Source organism: Onychostoma macrolepis, chromosome 23 (genome assembly GCF_012432095.1).
Source record: "Onychostoma macrolepis isolate SWU-2019 chromosome 23, ASM1243209v1, whole genome shotgun sequence".
Taxonomy (NCBI): domain Eukaryota; kingdom Metazoa; phylum Chordata; class Actinopteri; order Cypriniformes; family Cyprinidae; genus Onychostoma; species Onychostoma macrolepis.
This window is the reverse complement of record NC_081177.1, coordinates 24707857-24734282: the sequence shown is the minus strand read 5'-3', so window position 1 is coordinate 24734282 and position 26426 is coordinate 24707857. Positions and strand designations below refer to the sequence as shown.

At 37.7% G+C, this 26426-nt stretch overlaps 1 protein-coding gene across 1 annotated transcript in view; it reads left to right on the top strand.

Annotated features, from left to right (window-relative positions):
* The window catches only part of LOC131532145 (leucine-rich repeat-containing G-protein coupled receptor 6), a 91498-nt gene that overhangs the window by 46691 nt on the left and 18381 nt on the right, over positions 1–26426 (top strand). The window contains exons 2-6 of the mRNA XM_058763580.1: positions 125–196; positions 17646–17717; positions 19589–19660; positions 23311–23526; positions 24377–24448. Of these exons, the coding sequence (XP_058619563.1) occupies positions 125–196; positions 17646–17717; positions 19589–19660; positions 23311–23526; positions 24377–24448 (504 nt within the window). The remainder of the gene's footprint in view (positions 1–124; positions 197–17645; positions 17718–19588; positions 19661–23310; positions 23527–24376; positions 24449–26426) is intronic.

The following is a 26426-nucleotide window of genomic DNA, read 5'->3' as shown; positions in this document are numbered from 1 at the left end:
ATAATGTTTCTTAATGTATGTTTCTTGATTTCTGAGGGAAAATGTGACACTGAATGTCTGACACTGGTATGGTTGTCATTGCCGTTGACCTCTCTTGTTTCTCTCTCTTTTCTTCTGGTTTTAGGGATCTCAGTATGAACAACATCAGTGAGATTCAGCCCAACGCTTTCCACAACCTGCACTTCCTCAGTGAACTGTAAGTACATTTGAAGGGCATTTAAACCTGCACTGCTGTGCATTTCAGCTGCGTTCACCTCTATGGTGTGACAAAGCAGTGTATACAAAAACTCCAGTTGATGAGTGGTTATTTATGTGAAGTGGTTCAGTGAAGGTTAAATTGGAGACTGACGTAATTCCAGATGTGTTATACAAGACCTAGATAGAAGTGTACCATAAAATCAGGAATAAACAAATAAATGAAATCATCAGCTCTGCTGATAATGACCTTAGCATGCGTTGTGTATTTGGGTAGCTGACGTAGTTGATTTGTTCTTATTAAAGTTGTATTATTATAACATTTATTACCATATATTTTTATCAACATGAAATTGAATATAAGGGAAATTGGGTAACATTTTACAATAAGGTTTGATTTGTTAACATTAATTAATTACGTTAGTTAACATGACCTAATGATGAAAGATGCTTTCAAGTATTTATTAAGCATTTATAAAGCTTTTATTAATGAATCTTAATTAATGGTCATTTTAATATTTACTAATACATTATTAAAGTAGTGGTGAATGAGGAGATACCCCTTGACAATGTAGAGCGCTTTGAATGCTTGGATAAGCAGAAAAGCGCTATATAAATGTAATGAATTATTATTATTATTATTATTAAAGTCAAACGTTGCATCTGTTGTCTGTGTAAATTGTAAACATAAACTAATTAATGTCAACAAACATTAATAAATACTGCGACAAATGTATTGCTCATTGTTAGTTAATGCATTAATATTAAAAGTGCTATTTGAAATAGCATTTTTTTTCTTTTAGGTTTTACATAATTTCAGTTCACTAGTTCATTTTATCCTGCAAAAATCACTTAATATTTTTTTCTTATTTATTTTATTTTAATAAAAACAGCTAAACTAGTTCAAATGATTAATTTTAATGCACTGAGGATTAAATTAATAAAATATTTCTTTATTTCTTGTCCCATTATTTCTTATTATTTTCTATATTTTGTTCAACTTTTTTTCCCCTCAGTTTTGCTTCTCAAGTAAGTTTTTTTTTTCTAAAAATTATTATTATTTTTTTTCACCAGAAAATAATACAAGCAAGACAATTTCCCCCCCATGTAGTTATTGATGTGTTAATATGAATGCATAAATAATAATAATAATAATAATAATAATAATAAAACATTGAAAAACAAATAAAATAGTTTCAGTTGTATTATAGCATGTTACACTGCAGGAAACCCATTTAAATTAGGTCTTTATTATACCAATCTTGTATTTTTGGTGAAAACGTAAATTTTTCAGTTTCCTAGGTCACGTTTCTGAGACAGATTTATGCAGTAAATCCTGCAGCTTCATCAGAGCCACATAAAAGATCAAATGTATTTTATACCAACATCTAGCATGTACACACTCTGTCTAGACCTTTACATGTCAGCCATCAATCAAAAGAAGTTGAAGGCTAAAGCAATATAGCATGTCTGCTCACACTTTTCCCCCTGAAGGACCAATTAGCTCAGGTGAGACCTAGCGTAACCCCTCTGAGAGTCTCTGGAGAGCGTTAAGGTTGAAATGAAAAGCACCTGGCGGCTGTGGCGTCTCACACATGGTGCCGCCGGCAGCAGCAGCAGGTCTGCGGAGCAGCTGGGACTTTTGGACACCTGACTGACACAAACAGGATGGATTGGGATTTTGGAATGGCCAAAGCTGTCAGAAAGTGTTGCGGGACGTGCAGACGGGAAGAGGGCTGCAGGAAATGTAGCATTTTTGTAGGAGTCAATATTTATGGCGTGACTGTCAAAGCAAACGGCAATTCCTCATTCCACTTCACTGAATTAGTCCTCGCTTCCCTGGGAATGGTGTGCTGTTGCTACATTTCAAACAACAGGGCGAAGTGGGGGAAATGTCGAAGCTTCAACAAAATAGCAAATCTGAAGCCGTTCTGTACATCCTGAAACCTCTGTTCAACTAACAATCACAATACGTCTTGACTCAGTACAATATGCAATATAAAATATTTCATATGTATTTACTAGATGTACTAAAGTAACTAAAACTTAAATAGACGTAAATAAAAACCATACAGACATACTGTAAACAAAAAAACTAAAAATGACAAAAACACAAAACAACTAAAACTTTAACTAATTAAATGTGAAATTAAATATAATTTATATAAAAACTAACAACAGAACTATACTATAAGATACTGTATAGTATCTCGATGATATTAAAATAACACTTTCTAATTGTTTGTTAGTTCAGCTTTCCCACATAAATTTAATTTATACATTAAAAAAAGAGTACAAAATTAATTTATTAGTATAAAACATTATTGAAATATACTCAAATAAATACAATTTAATAATGCATTGAAAATATATTATTTAAAATATTGATGCAACATATCATATTATTAATATGGGATTATGTTTTATTATTAATATATGATTGCTTTGGCACAAACCTTGAATATACCATTCTCTCCTAACTTATAACTGGATTGAAGGTCCTAATATTTCACAATATCTTAAAATGATGAGTAAAACTAAAAGTTAAAAAAAAAAGTTTGAGCTTATTGAAATTCTGCAGTTCTTCATTAACTGAAATTAAGATATTAAATGAATGCACACATCATTAAACATAATACATAATAACAACTATCAATATCTAAAGTGTTGACACAAGAATGTGAGAGAAAAAAAAAAGTGTCATATTGAAATACGATTTTAATGCCCCAAGCGTTGCTTGGCTTACAGACTGGAACCCTAGCAACATTGTACACCTCTTTAAAATCATATTGTTTTTATTTTAGCTGTACTTATTGTTAAGGAATATAATGGGCTTCTTTGTTTCTATTTAATAACTGCATTATGAACAGCAAGAAACTCCTTGAGACAGTTTGACTGAAAACACATTACAGTGATATTAGTGGGAGATACATTTCATGCTTTGAAGTGCTGCTGGGAATGATGAATTTGTGTGTTTTCACCCTTTCTGGTACTCGTTTACACCCCTAGGCACTGTAGTTTGCGCAGAGTAATTTCACGAGTCTAAATTACAATTTTGAGGATCATCTGTAAAGTTCTTTGCCCCGGGGACAGCGTCGGGCTCTTTGGGAGTTTTCGCTTTTTCTTTTAGTCTCTGTTACACCTTAAGCTGCCTACCAAATGCGAATGATTAATTGGAACAATCAGATGTGATAAAATGTATAAGATGAGAGAACACAGACAAGTCTTTATGTTTATCGTCCAGAGAGGCGGATTTGACCCGACCCAAGCGCTATCCCTTCACATCCTGTGTTTGAGTTATGCGGTGTGTGTCTACTTCAATCAGAACTGAGACTGAGCCATCAATATCTGCTTGTTCACTTCTGTAACACTATAACCCACCGAAGTCCCTCAGCATTACACAAACTACTCCCATGACCTGCGGCTGTCAGATTCTGGCTGCTGTCCTATCAACTCCAAGGTCATCTGTGAGTGTGGAAGGGGGAAGAGGAAGTCTTGTTGTGCGCCTTTGGGACAGATGAAACGCAATCTGAGCCAAGTATGTCCTTCTACTTCCTAAACCCCACCTTTTGACTTCAGCTCTACCTCACCTTCTTCAGAACTGATGATTTTCTGAGTTCACACAAGAACTCACATCCAAAAGCTAGTTTGTACTGTCTATATACTGTAGCAAATCTAAACTAAATAGAAATGATTTCAACAGCTGTACTCTGCACACCACTCAACACACACAGTTAAATCCAACAGCATTTGACTAATGGCGTTACTCTAATAAGCCTAAAAAGTACATAGCACACATAAATATTAGGTAAAACTTTATAAATAAATATCATTAGATTTAACGGCTTTCTTCAATAATGACCAGTAATTAGTGAAATCTGTCTGTCCGGTATCTTAAATAAAATAATTTATGCAATGCATTCTGGGATTGATTTTTTCCCCTAAAATATGTAGTGCTGCATTAAACTTTGGCCAAAATGTAATTTTATTGGACATGCAATTGTTTCTTAATTGCAATTAAATTCAAATGTATATTAGTTTCAATTTATATTACATGCAGTTAGCTAAACTTTACAGTGCTTTTTGACACTTTATATGTAATTTCGTATTTCTATTGTCTTTGAAATGTGGTTTAAGTACTGCTGAATGTACTGACAAGCATTTATGGTAAAATATACCTAATTTCAACAGGAATATGTATGTATTGGATATAAATATATTTGTAATTACATATTTGTAATGATGAAGTTGCAGTTTAAACCATTTAAAATATAATACCTGTAAATGTAATCTTGAACAACACAATACAATTAACATTATATTATAAAGAATAAATATTATTATACAATTAATCAAGTACTTCACATACACCCAAGTATGTTATTCAACACATTAAAATAAGTGCATTTTTTAAAAACATAAAATGTTATTGAAACAATGATTTAAAATGTATACTTCAAAGTAAAACTTTTTAATTTAACTAATTTAACTTTTAATTATTACAAAGTGCAAAATGCAGTTACTTAAGTGTGTTAAGAAACAGAACGAGTACCTTTTTTTAGACTTTTACTATTAGTTTCAGATTTCAGACCAGACCACAGAAAACTATGTATCATTTTTGTATCAAGTTTGTATAAAAAAAAAAAAAATCACAAAGATCTGAGGGCTTAAGAAAATAGGAGGATTGGTGAGAGACACGAATTCCAGGCCTTCGGTATTTTTAGTATTTGTTTATGTATCTTTCTTGTTAAGGGTAACCTAGATTAAAGAAATGCCACATACTTTTCTCATAAACCTAACCATGATTTGCCCTGATGTCAAAAATACAAATACTGCTGACTAAACTGGCCTCCCAGCACGGTCTAGCAAGTCGTTCAGCTGGTTTCTCAACCTGAATAGCTGACAAGTGTCCAAAACCCCTCTAAAACAATCAAAACAGACCGGCATAACCAGTTGGAAGTCCAGCTAAACTTCATAGGCTGATAGCACTCAAGCACAAGCTTCTTTCCCAGGCTCGAGCAGTAAGTGACCTTTCAGCACCTTTAAGAAGGGAGCACTCCGATGCTAAAGACCTGGAATTCCTGTCTCACACCCGTCCTCCTGTTTTCTTAAGTCTTCCAATCTTCCTCATCCTGTGTGAGACACAAGGCCACGGCCAGCTCCCCTCTCCCACCTTTCACTCTGTTTCCATAATGGCTCTCAGCTGAAATCACAGTTCATGGCTCCTTCGTCATCAACCAAACAAACCGCGGCCAGATTGCTCTGTTTCTTTATTATTGCAAGCTGATGCTGAGCCATTAGAGGGCTAAAGGTACCTCCATCTCACAGGACAGGCCCCGTCACTGCTGATGGGGTTTAATGGGTGCATTGTTGCCCCATTCGGAAACGGTTAATCCCTCATGTGAAGGCCATTAATCAGCTGCTCTGATGGCATTACGGCTGACTGGAAATACTGCTGGTGTTTGCTTTACTAATTGTGATTTGTAACAAGCAAGAAGCTCTCACGTTATCTCAAGTGAAGGTTAACTGGATATACTGTCAGGAAATGTTTCCTGGTAGGTTTAGCACAAATCAACAAGAAACATTCACTCACTCAAGTATGTCCAGCCTTTAGACTGGTATATTGAAGAACAAACTGATGTGACATCATCAAAATTGAGCCAAAACAAAGTTCGTTTGGAGTTCATTTGGACTAAACTTTCCCGGAAAAGTTTGCTCCAGATGCTAAATACCTTTGAACTACCATTGGTCCGTGACGATGATGTGATAGGTAGGTGTGGCTCTGTGGCTCCGGCATCTTTGATTCGGAAGGTTTATTTCTTCTGTTCAATCAGTCGAGGCCAGATGCGAGATGCTTTATAGTAGAAATTGAAGTCAAAATTTTAATTGAATTTCATGTTTAATACTGTAAAGCTGCTTGCTTTAAATCAGTCTATTGTATAAAGTGCTATATAAATAGACGTGACTTGACTTGATCTTGAGATTGTAGATCTGGTGCAAACATATCCACATCGCTATGATCCGATGCTTGCTTAACTGCTGTTTTCTCACCGCTGTTATATTTGTCGTGTTTATTTTATTGAAAGGAAAGAGTGCTGCACATAGTTGCTTATCTAAACATGTGTCTCAGCAGCATGTGGCGTCGGGAAGTTTGCTAACACTAAACTGCTACTCAGGTATTTCAGACTTATTTTTACCCCTCAGCGAAGAACAAAAAAACACTTTGCCATAAGTATATCAGGGCCTTACAAGTGAACACCTGTCTTTGAACGACACCCTGGTGACGCGAGAACCTCAGAGCCTAATACAGCGTAGGATTTACGTTATGAAACAAGACAGGAGAGCACCAGGCCATGATGACCCTTAAGCCCCTCTCTCGTCAGCCCACTCTGACCGTGTACCCAACTAAGCCTCAGCATCTGATGTTTTCATTGTAGATGCTTGTGCAAATCAACGAAAATGTGATGAACACTGCTCTTTCTCTCTACCTCTCCTCTGTTCTCTGGGGCCAAATTTGGAGATGAAAGCCTTGAAAGGTATCATATGAGGAAAAAGACCAGCTGCAATTTTAATGTAACCCCCTCAACAGACTCAACCCTGCTTTGGTCCCCATCTCTGATTTTATAACAAGAAGCCAAAAAAACAAAATATAGAGCTCATGTCTCTGGCAGGCTTCAGCCTTGGAGGAGTGCAAAAGGTTTTGTTGGTCTCTACTGTCCACTTTCATGTCGTAACATTTTATGAGACATACTTGTTGCTTTGTGTTGCTTCCAGTGAGGACGTGACTGCCATGGAGAGGACTTTAATGGTGTTTTGACCCTTTTGAGGACAGAATAACAATGAAGCATGAATGAAAACACTAATACTAATAAATGAAAACAGAGAGATGGATGAAAAGAATAGATAAATAGACATAAGGACAAAGACAGGCACATGAAAACAGAAATATATAGACAGACAGACAGACAGACAGAGACAAAATAGCTAGACAGACAGACAGAATTAGTCTTGAGAGTTTTGTTTTGATTTTTGGTGATTTTCATGTGGAACAGCAATAAACGGAAAAGCCTAAACTTGGCTTCATCAGTGACGGAACAACCTTCGTGAGGACACAAACAGTAGTACAACTGTGCTTCGAGTGGAGAAATCATTGATACATCATTGTTTACTATACAAGGGGAGGTAAATGACGGTGTATCTTAATTGTCCAAGAAATACAGAGGGGTCCTCAGCAAATTTACTAAACACAAACCACAGAAAAAACACACAAATCACGTCTTGACAATGTTTGGAATTCACATCTGTTTGGTGTATGTTTATACATGTAATTTGTGTATTTTCACACAAAAAATTGTGTTTACATTTCAGCTGCAGTGAAAATCTAGGTAACGAGAAACAGTTTGAGATGGATAAATCTTTTTCAGAACTCTGGTATGTGTGGAGAGGATGGTAGATTTGATTTTAAAGGGATAGTTCACCCAAAAAAAAAAGACCATTATGTCACCATTTACTCACCCTCATGTCATTCCATACCTGTATGACTGATTTTCTTCTGTGGAAGTCAATAGATGACAAAACTCTTTGGTTACCCACATTCTTCAAAATATCTTCTTTTACGCTCTGCAGAAGAAAGAAATGCATACAGGTATTTTCATTTTTTAACATTATTCCCAAGCTCTAAATGTGATGTTTCCATGCTGTGCTTTAATCTACATTTGCAAAAATAACAATTCCAAAAAAAGCTTTGTTAGAAAAGTCATAAAGCTACAAATCTGTCAAAATCTACAAACCAAAATTGTAATCTTCATAAAAGCTGTTTACATTACACATTTTTACAAATTGGCCTTGTGGGCGCACGGAATCCCTCTTTTTTAAGGACGTGGTCACGTGACCTGAAGGAGGTGAAGGTGAATCATTTTGATTGACGCCTGTCAGTGCAGGTGACAGCACTGGAGTCACCTACCGCAGAGTTCTGAATGCTTTCCCCCGCTCTGTCCTGCCATAATAAACCAGAACCCAACCGGCAGCCCCACTCATATGGAGCAAATTACACAGCCCGTGTTGCTATATCCATCAAACACAGCCCCCAACACACACACACACACGCACGCACGCACACAAACACACACACGCACAGACTCAGTGTAGTAATTTGTAACATGTCTTGTTCAATGTGATGGTCGTCAGATCAATGTGAAGTGATCACAGAGATGAGCTGTACACTCCACACACACTTACAGTATGAAAACAGAGAACCACACACAGAGAAATAAGCTGTCTTCACATCAGAGGAAGCTTCTGCAGAGCAGATGAGCAAATACAGATGCGCGATCATATATATTCAGCATGAAGGCCGAAGACACGCAGTTAAAATAACACCTTGTGCAAAACGCAAAAAATGAACATGACACAGTGTCTGCTTTACACGGCAGTAAGATAAACAGTGAGCTGCCACAAAATAAATCAAAGTCCTGCTATTAGCTGGAAAGTATAACTGCAGAAATCCTTTAAAGTGAATGGTAGATCTCCTTACACACATCAAACGAAAACTTCTTGTGAATATAAATAGGTCCTTTAAAAACACACCTAGCAGACACGCAGAATGAAACATGTTGCGGCAGAGCTCGGCGCAGCGCCAGAACTGACACTACTGTATTTAGATATCTTACACCCAAGATTCCCAGGATTTCATTTGCTTCTGCCGTGCATCTCTGTAACATTTAATTCAATGTTTTCCTTCATTTTAAATCTATTTATGAAGAATCATTGTTTATGGCCACCATAACCAGAGCAGGTCGAACTTGTTTCTTTAAATTTCACATAATGGCTCTATAGAAAGGCGCCAGGAACTTATTACTTGAGCCTGCACAGTTGGAAGATGCTTACTCTAAGTGACTTGCAATGCATTCATGGTACATGAATTTTGCAACTCAGGCTCAAATGGAAAAACGAACCTGTGGCAACATTTCTGCAAAATGATATTAAATTGCTTCTTGCAAGTGTTTCTTGACACTTTCAAGGTGTGCAGTGCAGTGCTTTACCAGGTGTGCTACTGAGCAAGTTTACTACATCAGAAAAGCCATATAATGGAGCTGAGTATGTGATAAAAATGTCAAAATGTATTAATTTAGTATTTCAAATATGTTTTGAGGTCATAACGTAGCAGTGTGGACGGAACTGCGCAAAAAAGGTCTTCAGTAATCATAAATGTTCCCCTGCAATCATAATTTGTGTGAACAAAATAAACGTTGATGTTGTTTTACTGCCTTTGGTGTTCATTTCAGCTGGAAACTGTAGTGAACTGTATGTAAAAGTGTGGTTTTGGGGGTTTTGCAGCAATGTAGGTAGATGCACGCTTTTTCTATGTTGCTATTTTATCAATTCATTGATTACGGTTGATTTAAAACCGCAAAATTGGCATTGCTTGCATCTTGCGCCAATATTTGAACTAAAGGAACGTGGATAAATATGTACAATATCAGCCAAACATTTGAACACACCTTTAGTGTTACTGTTATGTCTCTGACACAATAATGGCAATAAGATCCCTACCCTGAGGTTGGTTACTAACCATATTGAGGAGTGTTTAAATGCATCTCTATGGTCACTGCGCAGTTCAAGCTAAATAAATAACTAGATTGGAGGTTGCCACCCACCTGCTTTTGCAGATGATCTCCTGGGGCGCACCACTCCCCTCTCCTCTCTTTTAATTCCCTTCTTTTTTAATCTTTCATTGATCTTTAATCCCTGTCATTAAGCATTCATTTAACACTTGCGAGTGAAGCGTGATTAAACCATCTTTAGAGTTCTGGGTTTGTCTTATATCCTGTAATTAATGAAGGATAACTGCAGTGACTGCAGACTGGAGGACAGAGAAGCTTACAGTCATCTGACAAAAGCTTCCATCTGATTTAATGACTGAGCTTAATATCAGACTGTACTGTATCCTCTCCTGTACCTGGCGCCTTCCACTATACAACGATGACGTGGCCTCATTTTCGGTACACACATGACAGTGACTTTACATCTGAGAAATATGGCTGTACAAAAAAGAGTTTAAAGAGTTTTACTGGATCAGGCAGATCAAAACGGCTCTTCTTTGAGTTTGTCAGGCTTTAATTTTTGATGTAACCAAAATCACTGGGAAAGAGTATAGAAATCTAACTTGCTGTGAGATAAAAATCTTACTTTCATTTTCGTGGTCAAGCTGTAAGCCAAGGGTTAAGTCATGCACTGTTTGCAAAGCTTGCCTCTGAAGTCACACGCCGTCAACCTTAAAGGGGTCGTATCATAAGCAATCAAATTTTCCTTGATCTTTTGAGATAAAAAGGCTTGTACTATGAAAACATACCATAACTTTCAAAACTCCAAGCTGCAAAACGTCTATGATGTCAGATGCTTGACACAGGATTGTCCATGTTTACACGTCATTGGATGGTCAGAAACTTAAGCCACCCAGTCATAAAGGAAAATGACAGAGAAAGTAGAACAGGTGGTATTTCTCAACTAAATAATGACTAGGAATGTACTCTAAGTCATATACTTTATTCAGAAAGGCATGAATATGACTTTAAAATGAGTAAAGAATTCTTCCAAATAATAGGGGGAAAAAAAATAAAAACTTTGTTAGACAAGCACAAAATTAAACTCCCCTTAAAAGAGATGTATTGTGGACTCAAAATTCTGAGAAAAACACTCAAGATATAAAAAATTGGAGGGAAAAGTCAGAATTGTGAGATCCTAACTCTAAATTGCAATATATTCACTCGGAATTGCGAGAAATTGTGAGATAAAATGAATAAATAAATGTGCATTTAACCTTATATTTTACTCTGTGGTGGAAATGGGCTTCTATCCAACTATGTTAGTCTGCTGCAATCACTTTAAGACCTAATGCATGTATCTTATATACTGTATTGAAAGTTCCAATCCCATATATAGAAACTTAATCATGTCAATGCAGGAGATACAGGTACATAAAATATTACTAATATATGAAAAAAATAAAATATGATTTTTCACACACATAAAACCCTTAAATTCAAGCTTAAGTGATTAAAAAGTGATGTCCCTCTTTAAAGAATGTCCCAAAGACACATTTGCATCTATGTTTTACTTCAGATATAATCTCCTCTCTTCTGTAGATATTGTCAGGACAATATATCAGCAAATCGAGTGTTCTGTGCAGATGTCTTTCATCAGACTGCAGGCTGATATTACAGTCACAATGTCAGACGCAGATAAACACACTTAGATTAGCACCTACGTAAAAACCCACACCCTACCCATGTGTTTGCAGATAACCTCTTCTCCTTTCTCTTCTCTTCTCTCATCTTTTCTTTACCAAAGATAATGCCACCTGGAAAGATTGGATGTCGAAATGCATCCAATCAGCGCCTTTCACAGCAACCCTCATTTTGATTCTCTTTAGTAACCAAAACATGGTAACATACTGCATTTAGTCGAGGTGATTTTCATTGTACCGTGACTTCAACTGTCTGGATATCTCTGACACTTCATGTCAGATTAGACTGAATGTTTTTTGATCTCCTCACGGATTCTTTGTATTATTAGATATAGCTTATATGTGAATATTTCTTATAATATAATTAGACAGCTTACAGCTTTTTGAAATGAAAACTAAATGCATGCTTACAGTGTTCAATCACTAATAGCCAAAAGTCATCCTAATAGACATACCAGCATATTCTGTATTGCCATTTTCTACATTGTAAAATTGTAGTAAACTCATCTAAATCTAAAATATCACAAACTGAAGCAAGAATTCTAAGCATTTTAGTCAATTTTAGTAAGTTACTAGTCAATACTATTAATTTGTAGTGTAGCCAATCATAAATAACTTTTCAAAGCAGCTTCCACAACACTGGCTTGTGAAATCAAAGTTAGGACAATTTTGGTATGGGGAATCAGTCTTAAATCTTATCTGTTTTTCTGAAATGTAAATTTTTGGTTAGTCTTATCAGAGATGTATGAGAGCAAAGACATATTACAGGATTTTTTTATTTATTTTTATTTTTTTTAAATCTGCCTTCTACAAGTGCCCACATGGGACAGAGTGTGAGCACTGTGATAAAGATCTGTGTAAATGCCATTAAATCAACCCAATTTTTTTTTACAAGAGAATCGAAAGGGGCTGTGCTCAACCTATTTCCGCACAGGTCAGAGTTTATAGTGATGATGAATACATATTCGAGAAGACAAGGTCACTTTCAGGGAGCTGGCTAGAGTTCGGATTTCAAAGCCAGAGGAAGTGCAGTCACAACGTGTACATTTTTCCATTTGCAGATCCTCCTCAGGCCAGGATCCAATCAAAAATGATTTAGCTATAGAAACGTTTTCCATCGTGCTGTGAAATTGATATCGCAGGAAACTGTATTGCAAATAATATGACCCGGTTCTTAGGCTTTTAAAGCCAATGATATTTTCACCAGTCAGAGAATTCTTCAGATTCAGTTGTTCAATAATGCAATACATATGTGGTTTAAGCAGTTTGTTCAAGTAATCACTGTTTGTGCAGGTTTGCCATTGTTTTGCAGTGTGCTTGTGGTAATTGCAAAAATAAGAATTTAACAGGTAGACAATGAAAGTGAGCTCTTTTAAAGCTATCTCAAGGGCACAGTGTGCATTTATCTCTATGAAAGTAATTTATCATATAGGCTTTATTCCAAAAAGAAGTAGGAAAAAAGGTTTAATGTTTGCATACTGCAACGTGTTAATAAAATCTGTAATAAAGTTTGATTATGGATATGCAGGGCTAGAAGGAATTTGCTGATGTTTTTATGCGCTGATTGTGTGGGAAAATCCGCAGAATGGATTTCAACATTGTAGAATATGGTAAACTGACTGCTAGATGATTACATTTGCTAAAACGTTTAAAGCTGAAAAGTGTGCATTTTTTTCTTCAGTGTTAAAATACCATTTATAAGTTAAACTTCCTTACCAGCCCAACATAGCAACATTGTTTAATAGTGTGTGTTTTGAAGCAGCGCTATTAGTTTTTCCAACCAATAGCAGACAGGGAGAGCGTTTCGTAAACCTGTTTGAAAACAATCATTTATTCCGTTTTGCACTTCAACTAATAAACAGCTATGCATGGAATTTACATTTCTTGAATGACAGGTGTTTCAAATTGGTTGAAATCTGAAAAGCTTTTTACCCTTTTTATTTGGCTTTGAATAGATTCCATGTGGATGAGGAAAACACTTTATAATTCAAATTCCTTATTGATACATCCATGAGATGAGAGTAAATGAGAATACATTAAGAGTTGAACCAGTATGAGTCCCATCAAGGCCTTATTTTTCTTTCTCTGCTAACAATTCTTCTCTGAAACTCAACTGTAATTACCTCTCCACGAACAAACCAAAATTTTAAAAAAGACGAGTATGATTAAAGTTTTACGGTATTTTGGCCCCCAATGAGGCATCTAACAGAAGACAGATGTGCTGCAGGGGGCCTAACACTAACCTGCTATCCCAAAGTTTTTTGCCTCTGACTTGTGCTGCTTGTTGTCAACACAGCTTTCAGTGGTCTAATGACAACGGCCAGCCTTCACCTTTTTACACACACTATCTGCAACGCAGCCGATTCTTGTAAACTACTCCCCATAAACATGCGGTTGCTGCTTTATGAGGTCGCAATTGATGCTAAAAACGGACTGGAACTGCAAAAATAGAGCTGTTAGTAGGTTGTGATTGCACTTTTTGACAACCAAATGTGTCCTGACACTTAATTTCAACAAACATCTGTGGTAAAGTTGCAGTATGAAAAAGCTCAGCTCACACTTCATTTGATGCAGACTTTTATTGTTTGGTCTGATTTAGACAGATGTTGGAGATCCCACACTACAGCGAGTAAATATGCCCTGTGTAACTTGCATCCAACAAAATGCATTAATTCTGTTTTGAAAAACTGTTTTTGAGTTTTACACCATTTGGTTTGAAGATCACTTTAGAGCTAAACCCCAAAATGTATTGAAGCTTTTGAAATGGTTGCCACCGATAGCATATTTTTCTCATTCACACCTTCCTTAATCTGACTATTCAATGATCCTTTGTAGGGGAGTGGAGTGTTGAGGGCAGTTTGGACAATTTTGGACTCAGAGCAAAGACTAGTAAGGCTGGCACAGGTTATTAGGGAAGGGTTCAAAGAGGTTCTGTTTAATGCAGTGTCTCTTAGGCTGTTTTCACACTTGGTTTGATTGCTTGTTCTGAACCTGAGTTTGACTCCACTCCCCTCATCCTGCCTCCTCTGGTCTCTTTTCATGTTGTATTATTGGGTTTGAGGTAGTATGTGTAGTTTAGGGGTGGCCAACGTCAGTCCTGAAGAGCCACAGTCCTGCTCCAACCTTGATAAAAACTCACCTGCCTGTAGCTTTCTAGTAACCCTTTGACCTTGATTAGCTTGTTCAGGTGTGTCTGATTAGAATTGGAGCTGAACTCTGCTGGACTGTGGCTCTCTGGGACCAACGTTGGACACCGCTGGTGTAGTAGTAGATCCCCAGCATCTGCCCAAATCATTAATGAGACTACCACTGTGAGCACTATCAGTTAACGACTCAGGACAAGATGATGCCAGTGTTTCATTCTGAGACAAGCCCCTGATAGCACACGTACATCAAGGAGACGTCTATTTGACATCTGCATTTACATCTGCAAGACGTATTTTTTAGGGTGTTTGCTCATCTGCAATACGTCTATAGGACGTCTCCTTTTAGATGTCAAATAGACGTCTATTAGATGTCTTTAAGATGTTTATGATTTAGAATGTATGTAAAACTGACATCTTATAGATGTCTGTCAGATGTTTGTAGACAGCAGATGCTTTCCAGATCAACAGATCTTTAACAGACATCTTGCAGACGTACGTGTGCTATCTGGGGCTGCACAGAATACTAAAATGCTACTCCTAAAACGTGACTAGGTTATCAGCAGAGCATTGGTAGCCAACCCTGCCCCTGGTGGACTACAGCAGAGTTCAGCTCCAACCCTAAACAAACACACTTGAATGTAATAGAGGTTTTCAGGATTACTTGATGATATAGGGAAGGTGTGTGGTAACAGTAAGGTAAACCTCCAGGAGCAGGTTTGGCTACATCTGCAACAGAGGCTCACAGATTCAATTTAGCATGGATTGGATTCATATTGACTGCAAATAATACCACTTCACATGACTCAAACCAGACCAATTTTCCAAGTAACTATGGGCTGTGATTTGCTAGAGCACACCACTGTTCAGAAGACCATTTGCTCACCAACCAAATGAAGCAAGGACCAATGTCAAACAGAAGTCTGCATTAAAATATCTAGTGCAGGGGCGTCCAGTTGTGCTCATGGAGAGCCACTGTCCTGTTGACAATTTTCCAGACGGGTGTGATGGGGGCAAGTTGGAGCTAAAATCTGCGTGACAATGGCCCTCCAGGAGAAGGGTCAGAAGCTACCGCACTAGTGAGAAAGACTTCATATACAGAAATGAAATTCCAGTTTGTGCATACCTTCCACTGAGTGACGTTTCTGTGTATACATGCATCACAATGTAATTGCATTGAGATATTAAAGAAATCTCATTTTGTTTCCATGGCCAGATTCAATTTTGAAGACTTTACAAACATCCCTAATATTCATAACAATACACTCAACATTTCTCAGAAGAATATACAACATGTTGACACAAGTGGCTTAAGGAAATTAGTATTAAAGCCATGTTTGTCTGTAATGTGAGAGAATACATAAAGCAGAAAGCTCCAGTGTTTAGATACATGACTGAATTATAACGAGGGATAAAAGTTGACCACAGGGCTGGCACGAGCTTTCAGCAGAACAGCTTGCTGTGGTACGTGCCTGAAACCTCATCCGACACGCATGTGAAACCGTCACTGGCCTATTTACACAGGGTGAACCGCTAAGCTTCGCAGCCTCCAAATCTGACACTTTTATTTTTGCCTTCCCCAGCCCCTCCATCCCCCTGCTTAATTTCCCTCTGTCTCTTGCCCTGCGCAAAACAAATGTTTGTGAAAGAGTGGCGGCACACGGTCTTACCAGAAATAGAATCGACGGATGGGAGTGTGGTCTGGCACAACATGAAGTGATAGCCATTAAAAACCTCAGAGACTTAATGGCTCAGTGGCGGAAGACGGTAGTGTGTGTGAGCGCATAAGAGAGTGTGATCTGTCAGACCTTGACATAGACCCAATTCTGGGTTTTGTCGTTCTGCTTTCTGGGCTCATGTGGCCGTAAATGTGCCTGTATACAACACGGTTGTTGCTTTGCCAGAGCTGTCGCACCCATCACATTAGCTAAGCTGACTTACATGCTAAACATTGGCAGCAATTCTCAAAACTTTCATCTTGTCACACAAAAAGAACCGTTTGGAGTACACAAGGAGATTGAGGCTACCCCGACAGGATGGAGCAACTTTGAGGCAAAGAAGTCTGGAGGTATGGGTGGTCCTGTTTAGCCTGTCATGACTCCTTGTGAGGCTTCGACAGACTTTCCTCAAACTCTGCCACCCAGGAAAAAACAGGCACGAACACTTATTAAGTGATTTGTTTGATAAACAAATTGATTAGTCCGGATGGGTGAGCCTACAGCTGGTTGATATTTGTTCTCACTCTCTCTGGGAACGTCTTTCCTGTGTCTTGAGTACTTTCAGAGGTAGCTATCAGCCATGATGCTCCGCTTGGCTGTGGCTGTGTGTGCATTATACAGCAATTTTCTAAGGGGTCAACTGAAATTTTGGTAGATAACTTAAAGGATGATTTCTTGAAATGACTCAAATTGGATTTTGGCACCTATAGGCCACTTTTGGCATTGAACGCATCATGTGGATATGATTACCTCAGCGGAACATAATTTCTGTTTAAGACTGTCTGTTTAGCATCAGGTGACATTGTACACTCTGACTACATTATATTCTTGTTTGAAAACACCATTTCGGGTTTTAGTAAACACGTCAAACTCTAATAATTTGCGCACTGATTGTACCGTGAGGCCCTCAAACAATACTAAGGTCTAACAACATACCGTGGAGTACATTTTCCACTTCAATAGCAACTCTAACCATTTTATCTTTGGCCATTGTGTATAAATTCACTTGTACTATGGCATGTTTGTTGCCACAGGAGGCAAAAGGAGCTTAGAGCGCATTCATATCTTGGCTCTGCTTTCAAAATGTGTTGACGTGTTTGGAGACCATACAATAGAGATTTCTGTACATGAGCGGTAAAGACCAGAGGCCAGAGAGATCTGAACCCCAGCTGCGGTGGTTCTTGCTTCCAAAGAGATCTCTCACTTTTGTTTTCACCATGAGCTCTTGAACGCACACACATGCATACTCGTCTTTATGAATTCACCAGATTCTCTTCTCTCTGTTAAAGTCATCAATGTGTTGGACTGCAAATGAACCAAACCACTTCTTTTGTCCTTCCACAGGAGACTCTCGGGCAACCACCTGAGACACATCCCTGGCCCCGTGCTCCAAGGCCTCTACAACCTCAAAGTCCTGTAAGTAACGAAAGACAGAAAGAGCGAGAGCGTTTTTGTTTCAGTTAATGCTTCTGTGGAAAATAACATTCAGGGTGATTCATTCTGAAAAAAGAATTTTGTTGCAGTGTCACAAACTATGAAATTAGAAACAGAACTTCTGACAGGTGATGATTCAAGTTTTGCTTTGCGGTGAATGGTCACTGAGCTGTTCCTTATGCATGGATGTTTGTTGATGGTTTATTGACAGATTTTAATTTTATTGACTGACTTAAACCCAGTTGATTGAATTGAATAGGACAGACAAAGACCAGGCATGGAACAACTTCATTCATGCCAACATGCATCTCAAAATTTCCACACAGGATTAAGTGCACCTTTCCATGCCGTCCTGGAAGCTACAGAAAATTTGCCCTGTACTGTCATTCAACAATCCAGTGACATTGTTTTTTGTTTTGTTTTATTGAGCACCACTAAATTGCCCTACCACATCAAATAATTTTACTGACCCATAAAGTGAAGAAAAAAAAAAAAATCTTTTTTTAAATATCTTCATAATGTGCCCATACATTTTCTGCAATTGTACCTTGTTAAAAATGTTTTCTTTAACTGTTTCTAGATTTACATTTTAGTAGGTTACTGAGAGCATGCATTTAATTTAGTTCAGTTTAATATTTAATATCCTTTCCCTTGTCTTGAAATCAACATAATTGTAATTGTCAGAGATCTTATTTCAGTGGTCAATGTAGACAAAAATGGATTGGGCTGGGTATAACAATAGTTACAAATGTTCTCTGTTTGCTTTCTGTGCCCTATTGTGTTTTGTACAACAACTTATTCAACAACCGAACTTGTCTGAGGCACGAGTACCTGACCTCCTGACATTTAAACTAATGTTCAGTTTTCAGTGAGTCTGTTGGAATCACATTTAAATGTGGGGTCACATAAACCAAAACAACATGAAAAAACATCTGTTAGTGAAAATATGACAAAACTGAAAGTGCAGGGGGGATGAATACATACTTTGTGGCATTTGAATGACAAAATAATAGAGGCTTGTTCACAAAATCATAAAGACTGCTGGACATTTTAAGTCTAGATTCACAATGGCTATGGTGGCACCATGATTTCCTTGATAAGGGCATCCTGCCCACAAAGGCGTATTTATTCCTTCAAAGACTAGCAATTCTCTGCTGCGTGGTCAAATGTCAGGAGTTTCATTTGATTGGACATGATAAAGCTGTCTGCCTTGTAATTAAAGCTCAACGTCTGTGGCCGCGTGCTCTCACGTTGGAATAATTTGCTTTGTTCAGAGAGCTCAGTGTCATTGTTCTACCACTTCCTGTTTCTTTCGTTCTTTTATTCGACGAGTCCTGTGAGCATGACCTCAGTGGCCCACCCAAGCAGTTTCTCCCCCTCATTCTGTTTCGTCTTGTTCAGTCTCTCTGCCCCTCCCATGTTCTGGTTTTGTCCACTGAAAAGTGCACCACACAGCACCTGAAATCATATCTCCTGACTGATTGATGTCAGTGACAGGTAACCTCATCAGCAGTAAGCTGGACAACTCTTATGCCCTGGAGCCATACTGACATACTCTATTTAAAAAAAATGCCTTTTTAGTCTGTTTTTTTGACAAGTGTTAATGCTCAACTATACCACCCAGGAAACACATATGGAACTGACTAGTGGTGACTTATATATATATATATATATATATATATATATATATATATATACATTTCGTTAATACAAAGAGAAGGCCACCCATTGCCACTACTAGTATTATTTGTATTTTTTTTTTTTTACAATCACATTTAGTGTTTTAAAATATTTAATATTCACCAGAGTATAATTGATTATCTTTCTAATTTTCATTTACGATGTCTTTGCAGGATGTTGCAGAATAACCAGTTAGAGAGATTGCCCAGTGAAGACCCTTGGGAATTACCCAATTTGCTCTCTCTGTAAGTATCACATAGTTCAAGTGATCAAAAGCAAACTTGGGCTGTTAGAGATTTACATGAAACAATGGTGTATATTAAAGCAAAATTGGATAGGCTGACATGCCAAGCACAGACCTCCTGGTTGTGACCACAGCTTCGAGCTTAACAGCTGGAATAAAATGGATTCACTTGATTCAAAGATTGGTCTCATGTGAAATGTTATTCCACTTAGAATATGCTCCCATTGTACAACAAAATAAATCTAAATGGAAGTGGAACTGTTTGTCCAGGAACATTTACATTATCAAAAATTGAGTATCAAATATTACATCATAAGCACAGAACACAATAATCGATTTAGCACCCCTCTATCAGATAAGGTCTCTAGCAGTAGTTATTTGGTCTACAGTGCAATCTAGTCATGAGGTAACTCTTGGCGTTTCTCTCTAATAGAGTTGATGCAGGAAAGCCCAGTTATTTATATGCCTATTAGGACCATTAGACCCTTCATTAAAGAACTCCCCACTAGGGAGGATCAAGTTTGTAATTTAGGACACACATGGTAGTGGTAAAACAGGTGTTCTTTGGCTGCATAATAGTGAGACAAGTAGAATTTTTCAGCAATCTTTCTTCTTTTTTTTTTTTTGGATTCTCGATCACAAAAAAAAAAAAAACATTCCATGCAGCTCTTTGCAGAGGAGATCCAACAAATAAAGAACCACAAATGAGTAACAAAATGCATAGTAGTTCTTGTGTGGTCTGTGGAATTCAGTATTTAAAACGAATACAGTTTGAAAATGGGTTGTAAATATTAGCTAAATGCTAACTTACAAGAGAGACAAATATGAAATTATTCTTGAGGAAGACAAAACGTGACTACGTCACATTTAATATCAGAACGGTAAAAAAGAGGAACCTTTACAGGGCTGTTGGCGCATCTGGAACCCATGAGGAAACCGCCAGACGCTGTGCACTGGCTCCTGAGTGAGCGCTGGGAGATTCAATGAGCTATGAAGAGCCCAATTTTCCATCAGTTACTCTTCCCTCTTCCCTTATGTCCAAAGTTTCCCTCCTAATCGGAATCACGCCCCCTTCCTAACTGGTTCCCCATGAAAAGGTCAGAATCTAAATATTGTCTGGTATTTTGTCTGGCCTTGTCCATCTGCTCCACTTACATCCACCCCTCGACTCCTTTCAATTATTCCCAATGCCAGTCAGCATCCCGGAGCCGCACACCCACTTTTTCCAAATGAATAATTCCATGTAAATATCCATGCGCTCATTTCCCTCTACCTTTGCGAGGATGTTTTCATTAGAGTCATGGCGTACAAATTTAATTCCTTTGCCACCAACAGAGTTTTTTTTCCGCATGGAAGACGTGCCTGGTTCCAGAAGAGGCTCCAGACGTGCATAGACTGTGTCCAGGCCCTCCCTGTAGTGAGGCAGAGACTCTGGCATTCGTCCAGACAACTTACGCTCACTTTCAATCCCCCATAACAAAGAATATGCAGTGATTTAGCTAGGTGCTCTATCCTGAGTTCCCACAAGAGTAGAAAGGCATTTAGTTCTCAACAAACATGTAATTTAGGGTAATGATAAGATGGGGATCGGTTAACCACTGGGGGGGCTATAAGGTTTGAAGTCCACTGGCGCCCGATGTAGACAGAGGGAAGATGAGTTGGGGCAGGATAGAGGATTGGTGATGAAACTCATCTTTGTTTCTTTACTAAAGTTTAGGACTGTAGGCTATACTTGCTGCACTCAGCACAGAGCATCCTTTGATGTCAAGACCATCCTTCCAGGATTTAATCTATGAAAGAAAGATCTGATAAAGATCCAGTAAAAGCTGAGCAACAAGACTCACCTTCCTTAAATCAGAGGCAACGCAATACCTTTTGATCATATGATGCCTACCAATTAGATTCCACACAAAAGGGACCATGTAAGCAATGTTCACACATTCAATTTAAAATCTTAAGCCTATTAAGCCAGATGATTGAGACGTCATCAGCAAGATGTTGGTGTTTACCAAGCAGGGTTGCACAGCATGGAAAATGCAGTCTGAGAATATGGGGCGTTTTTCAAGCCAAATGGCATTGTACTTTGGGTTCAAGTTCTTCTTCGATTGATGCTCATCGTGCATTACCCTCAGCTGAAGGACTTGAGGGTTGAGAAGGCCAGAGGGGAGGTGAGGAGAGGCCAGTCTAAAATGAATGTATGTGAAAGGTCATTGGGGAAAAATGCAGAGGAAGTGCTTGCGGCTAACTCCACGTGCTCTGCTGCTATCATCATACATCACGACTCGCTGATCGCTGAGGTTCAACCCCATCCACTGAATCCAGGGGGCAACATTCATTAGATCAAAGTCTTAACTTGTTGACATAGGGAGGACATTCATCTTGGTTGTGGGGATGTCAAGGTCTGTGAAGAACAGCCTTGCAAAGAAATGGGGTGGGGAGAGAATTTCGATTTGTGAAAGAATCCAAGCGTCTGCACTTTCAATTATTTCCAGCAACCTCTTATGTTTTTTTTTTTTCACAGCTTTTATCTTTAGCTCAGTTTCTTTGTTTAATTTCCAAAAAATCAGAGAAAAACTGTTCAATAGCATCTTAAAGCATTCCAGTCAGTGTGGAGCAACAATTGCTTGGTGGCTTTAACCAAATCAACTCACCATGCCGCAAAGCCATCAAATTATCAGTCAGCGCTTTATTACACCATATGAGCGCAAGCAAAATGAAAGAGGAATGGCCAATTTTCGAAACGCCTTCATGTGGTTGGATCGAGAGTGGAATCTTTGCCTCTGCAGCCCTTGTACGCCTGGTTTGTGATTGCACAACTTTTCTTTGTATCCTCTGAAAGCCACTTGTTGTGATTTAGCACCCTTTCTCTGAATGCTTTAAATTGAAAAAAAAGACGTAAAAAACCCACAAAGCATAGCACTCCACCTGTGGGCTCCCAATGTTTCATCAAACATTCAGAGCAGCGACCGTGCCAAAACTCTCATTAAACAAGTCCATGCTAGAGTAACTAAAGATAGCTTCATAAAACACTTGCACATAAATTGCTTGGGGGAAAACTAAAACACTCAGGTAGTCGTGCCAATCCTTACACCAGAATAACAAAAGATAGAAACAAAGAGGCAACACAATTATGCTTTAATTATGATATCGTCAAAGCAGAAATGTTGTGACCGCAGACCACAGCATGGTATCTATTTCTGTTTAGCCACAATTGATGGCTCCTTTGTTCATCTTATTTATGTACCTCTGGAAGGCGTGGCAGTTTGATGAATGAAATGAAAGAGGTAGATTCCGTGACAGGACACTGCAGGGACAAGGAGTGTTGCCGTTGACTGGGTCACAAACATTGTGGGGCTGGAGTCATGCCAGGTCAGGCCTCAATATATAAAAAAACAAGTATATTTTATAAAGGGTAGGTAATGTACAGTGTCTAGTTGACATGGGTTCAGAAACTTCCTTTAGTGATTCATCTACATGGAAAGAATATACTACCTGTCATGTAATTGCTCATTTTCACTAATATCTCCTGCTAATTTGACACCTGGTGACCTGGTTAAACATAACTGACTGTATCATCTGCTAATTTTCTGCTCCATACATAAACTGTGTACAGGAATAAACATCTGCTTCTGTTCATTCTAATAAAAACAGGCGTCTGGATGCCAACCTGATTATGGAGGTGCCAGCAAGGACCCTCTCGGGTATGCGGTCCCTGCGACACTTGTGGCTTGATGACAATGCCCTGACAGAGATCCCAGTAAGCGCCCTCAACGACCTCTCTTCGCTCCAGGCTATGACCCTTGCCCTAAACCGCATCACCCACATCCCAGACTACGCCTTCAGGAACCTTTCCAACCTGGTTGTGCTGTACGTATCTACTTCCACACAACATGAATAAACCAAGTAGGATGTATTCCTGGATCAACTTGTTTAATAGCTAACCTCAACATATATCTAGTCCCTTCAATCAGATGAGAAATGTAGGAATGTTCTTAAAGGGAAATGTCACCCAAAACTGAAAATTCTGTCATTAATTACTCACCCTCATGTCATTCCAAACCCGTAATACCTTCATTCTTCGGAACAGAAATTAAGATATTTTTGATGATATCCAAGAGCTTTCTGATCCTGACTAGACAGCAACGCAACTGACACATTCAAGGCCCAGAAAGGTAGTAAGGACATCGTTAGTGGTTCAACCACAATTTTATGAAGCTACGAGAATACTTTTTGTACGCAAAGAAAAAAAAAAAAAAAACTTTTGTTATTCAACAATTTCTTCTCTTCCGTGTCAGTCTCTGCCGCACTTTCACAAGAGTACAACGACGCATGTGACATAAGGGTGAGTAATTAATGACAAAAATTTAATTTTTGGGTGAACTAACCCTTTAAAGCCCCTAACCCCAATCTTAAATGTTTTACCCTAACCCTTGATCTATTTGACTAAATCACACTAACTATAGAGCTTGTGTCAGTATGAGGAAGGGAAGCCATGAAATAAGAGGAAGTTGGAACACATGCATTGGTTTGACAGGACACCACAAGAATCTTAAACTCTTTCAATTACAAAGCAGTGAAATGATAGTGTGGATTAATTTTATATCTCATCCGCCACCGGTTTACGGTTATTTGAAGCAATGTACACAGCCAAGCAGGTGTCATTCCTGGGGTATGTTTTGATGTTTACTATAATCCTAATGAATGTTTTCATGTTTAGGCATCTTCATAACAACATGATCCGGACCCTCGGACAGAACTGTTTTGAGGGACTGCACAGCCTCGAGACTCTGTAAGTAAGATCGTCCCTTCATGAAAGATTAAAAACATGAAAGCATTTCCTGTTTTTAATGCAAACAAACCCTAATCTGTTATTTGATTTTGGCGTCCTCTTGGAATCATTATGGAAGGGGCTGCGTCTATAAATATAAACCAAAATTACTAGCAAACTCGCATGACTCTACTTATGCTCAGTGGTTCAGCTTTGTATGAACTATAAACAAATCATTCTTTACACAATACTTCTGCTGTTGAGATACGCACATGTTAATTACAGTACCTTGTTTTCTAAAAAACACTCTTACCTCTCATTAAAATTAAAGAATGAATGTATGGCAGTCTTTAATTTTCTGTGATAGAAACAACAATAATGTCCTGACAATGACTTCAGTGTTGGGTGATTTCTTTAGTGTTCCATACAAAAGTGTAAGCAGTGTGGAAACTATATAGTGATTTTTAGGGGACCTTTGTGGTTTTATTTATGTGGCTGATTTTGGTATCACAGGCTACAATATATGTTTCCATTTGTCCTTTAGCTTCATATATTCAGCATAGGGTCATTAAATTGAGTGGGAAATGTAAAGAGATTTAATTTCCATAATGTAGCCATCTGATTTCAATACAACATTTTTTTTTTGTTTGTTTGTTTTTGGTGCAGTGTCAGTAGCATGACTCATGTTAGAGGTGGTTGAATTTATATTATATATTTGATATAATTTTACATTAACTTGAATGCAATTTATCTGACTGTCTGCATGTAAAAGCATTAAAAAAATAATAATATTAATATGAGTATGAACAAATTAATATACTAGTAAAAATACAGTTATGATTTTATGACTACACTGTAAAAAAAAAAAAAGTTGAGCCAACTTAAAATTTTAAGGCAACAAACTTCAGCAGATTTTTGAGTTTTCTCAACTTGTTGTTTTAAGTTTATACAACAAAAATGTGAGAATGTCCCACAAAAACAAGTTGAGCAAACTCAAAAATCTGCTGAAGCTGGTAAAAAATGTTTTTTTTAAATTCGCTCAACTTTTCTTTTTTTTTTTACAGTGTACTGGCAACAATTTTCATATCATAGCTGAACAATAGTGCACATTCTTTGCTGGAATTCAGGCTATATACAGTAACTTATACATTACTGAACATGGTAGATTTAGCTCAAATGTTAAATAGGCTCAATAAATACACTAGAAATGCTATTATAATTTATGAGACATTTTGAAAGGGGCTTACGAACCAGAGCCAATGCATATTTGTAATGTAATGTATGAAAGACATTACATAGACCATGCTATGAAAGTTTGGCTTTAAAAGAATAAGCATATGCTGAAGTCACGGTGGTCTCCAGGATACCGAGAGGTTCACACCTGCTTTTTAACAGCCTGCTGAAGTGCTAAAGATGACGTTTTCCTCTTTACGAGAAGGATTTCAGTCTTGAGAATTGCACACACTGAACTGAAACACTTCATTTGAAAGCAATCACTGAGAAACCATGCGCTGAAACTCTCCCGTTGCGATTCTGTGGCTCGATAAATTTGGCTTTTGGAAGGAGATTTGTTTCAAGGAGAAAATATTTCAGCTCTTGAAAATGACAAAAATGATACAAGGCTAGAGTGATAGGAAAATTAGTTATGATACTATAGGAAGTGATTCCCAATCAGGATGTGCATAAGTAGATTTCTTGCTTTGTTAAAACAGAATTATATACTAGATGAAGCTGGACTAAATGTATATATATATATATATATATATATATATATATATATATATATAGTCATGGACAAAAATATCAGCACCCTTGGTAAATATGATCAAATAAGGCTGTGAAAATGAATCTGCATTGTTAATCCTTTTGATCTTTTATTAAAACAAATCACAAAAATCGAACCTTTCATTGGATAATAAGAATTTAAAATATATTTTAAATTTGTATTTCTGATGGAGGTCCTGGACATCTTGTTTAGACACATGGCATTATGGATTCT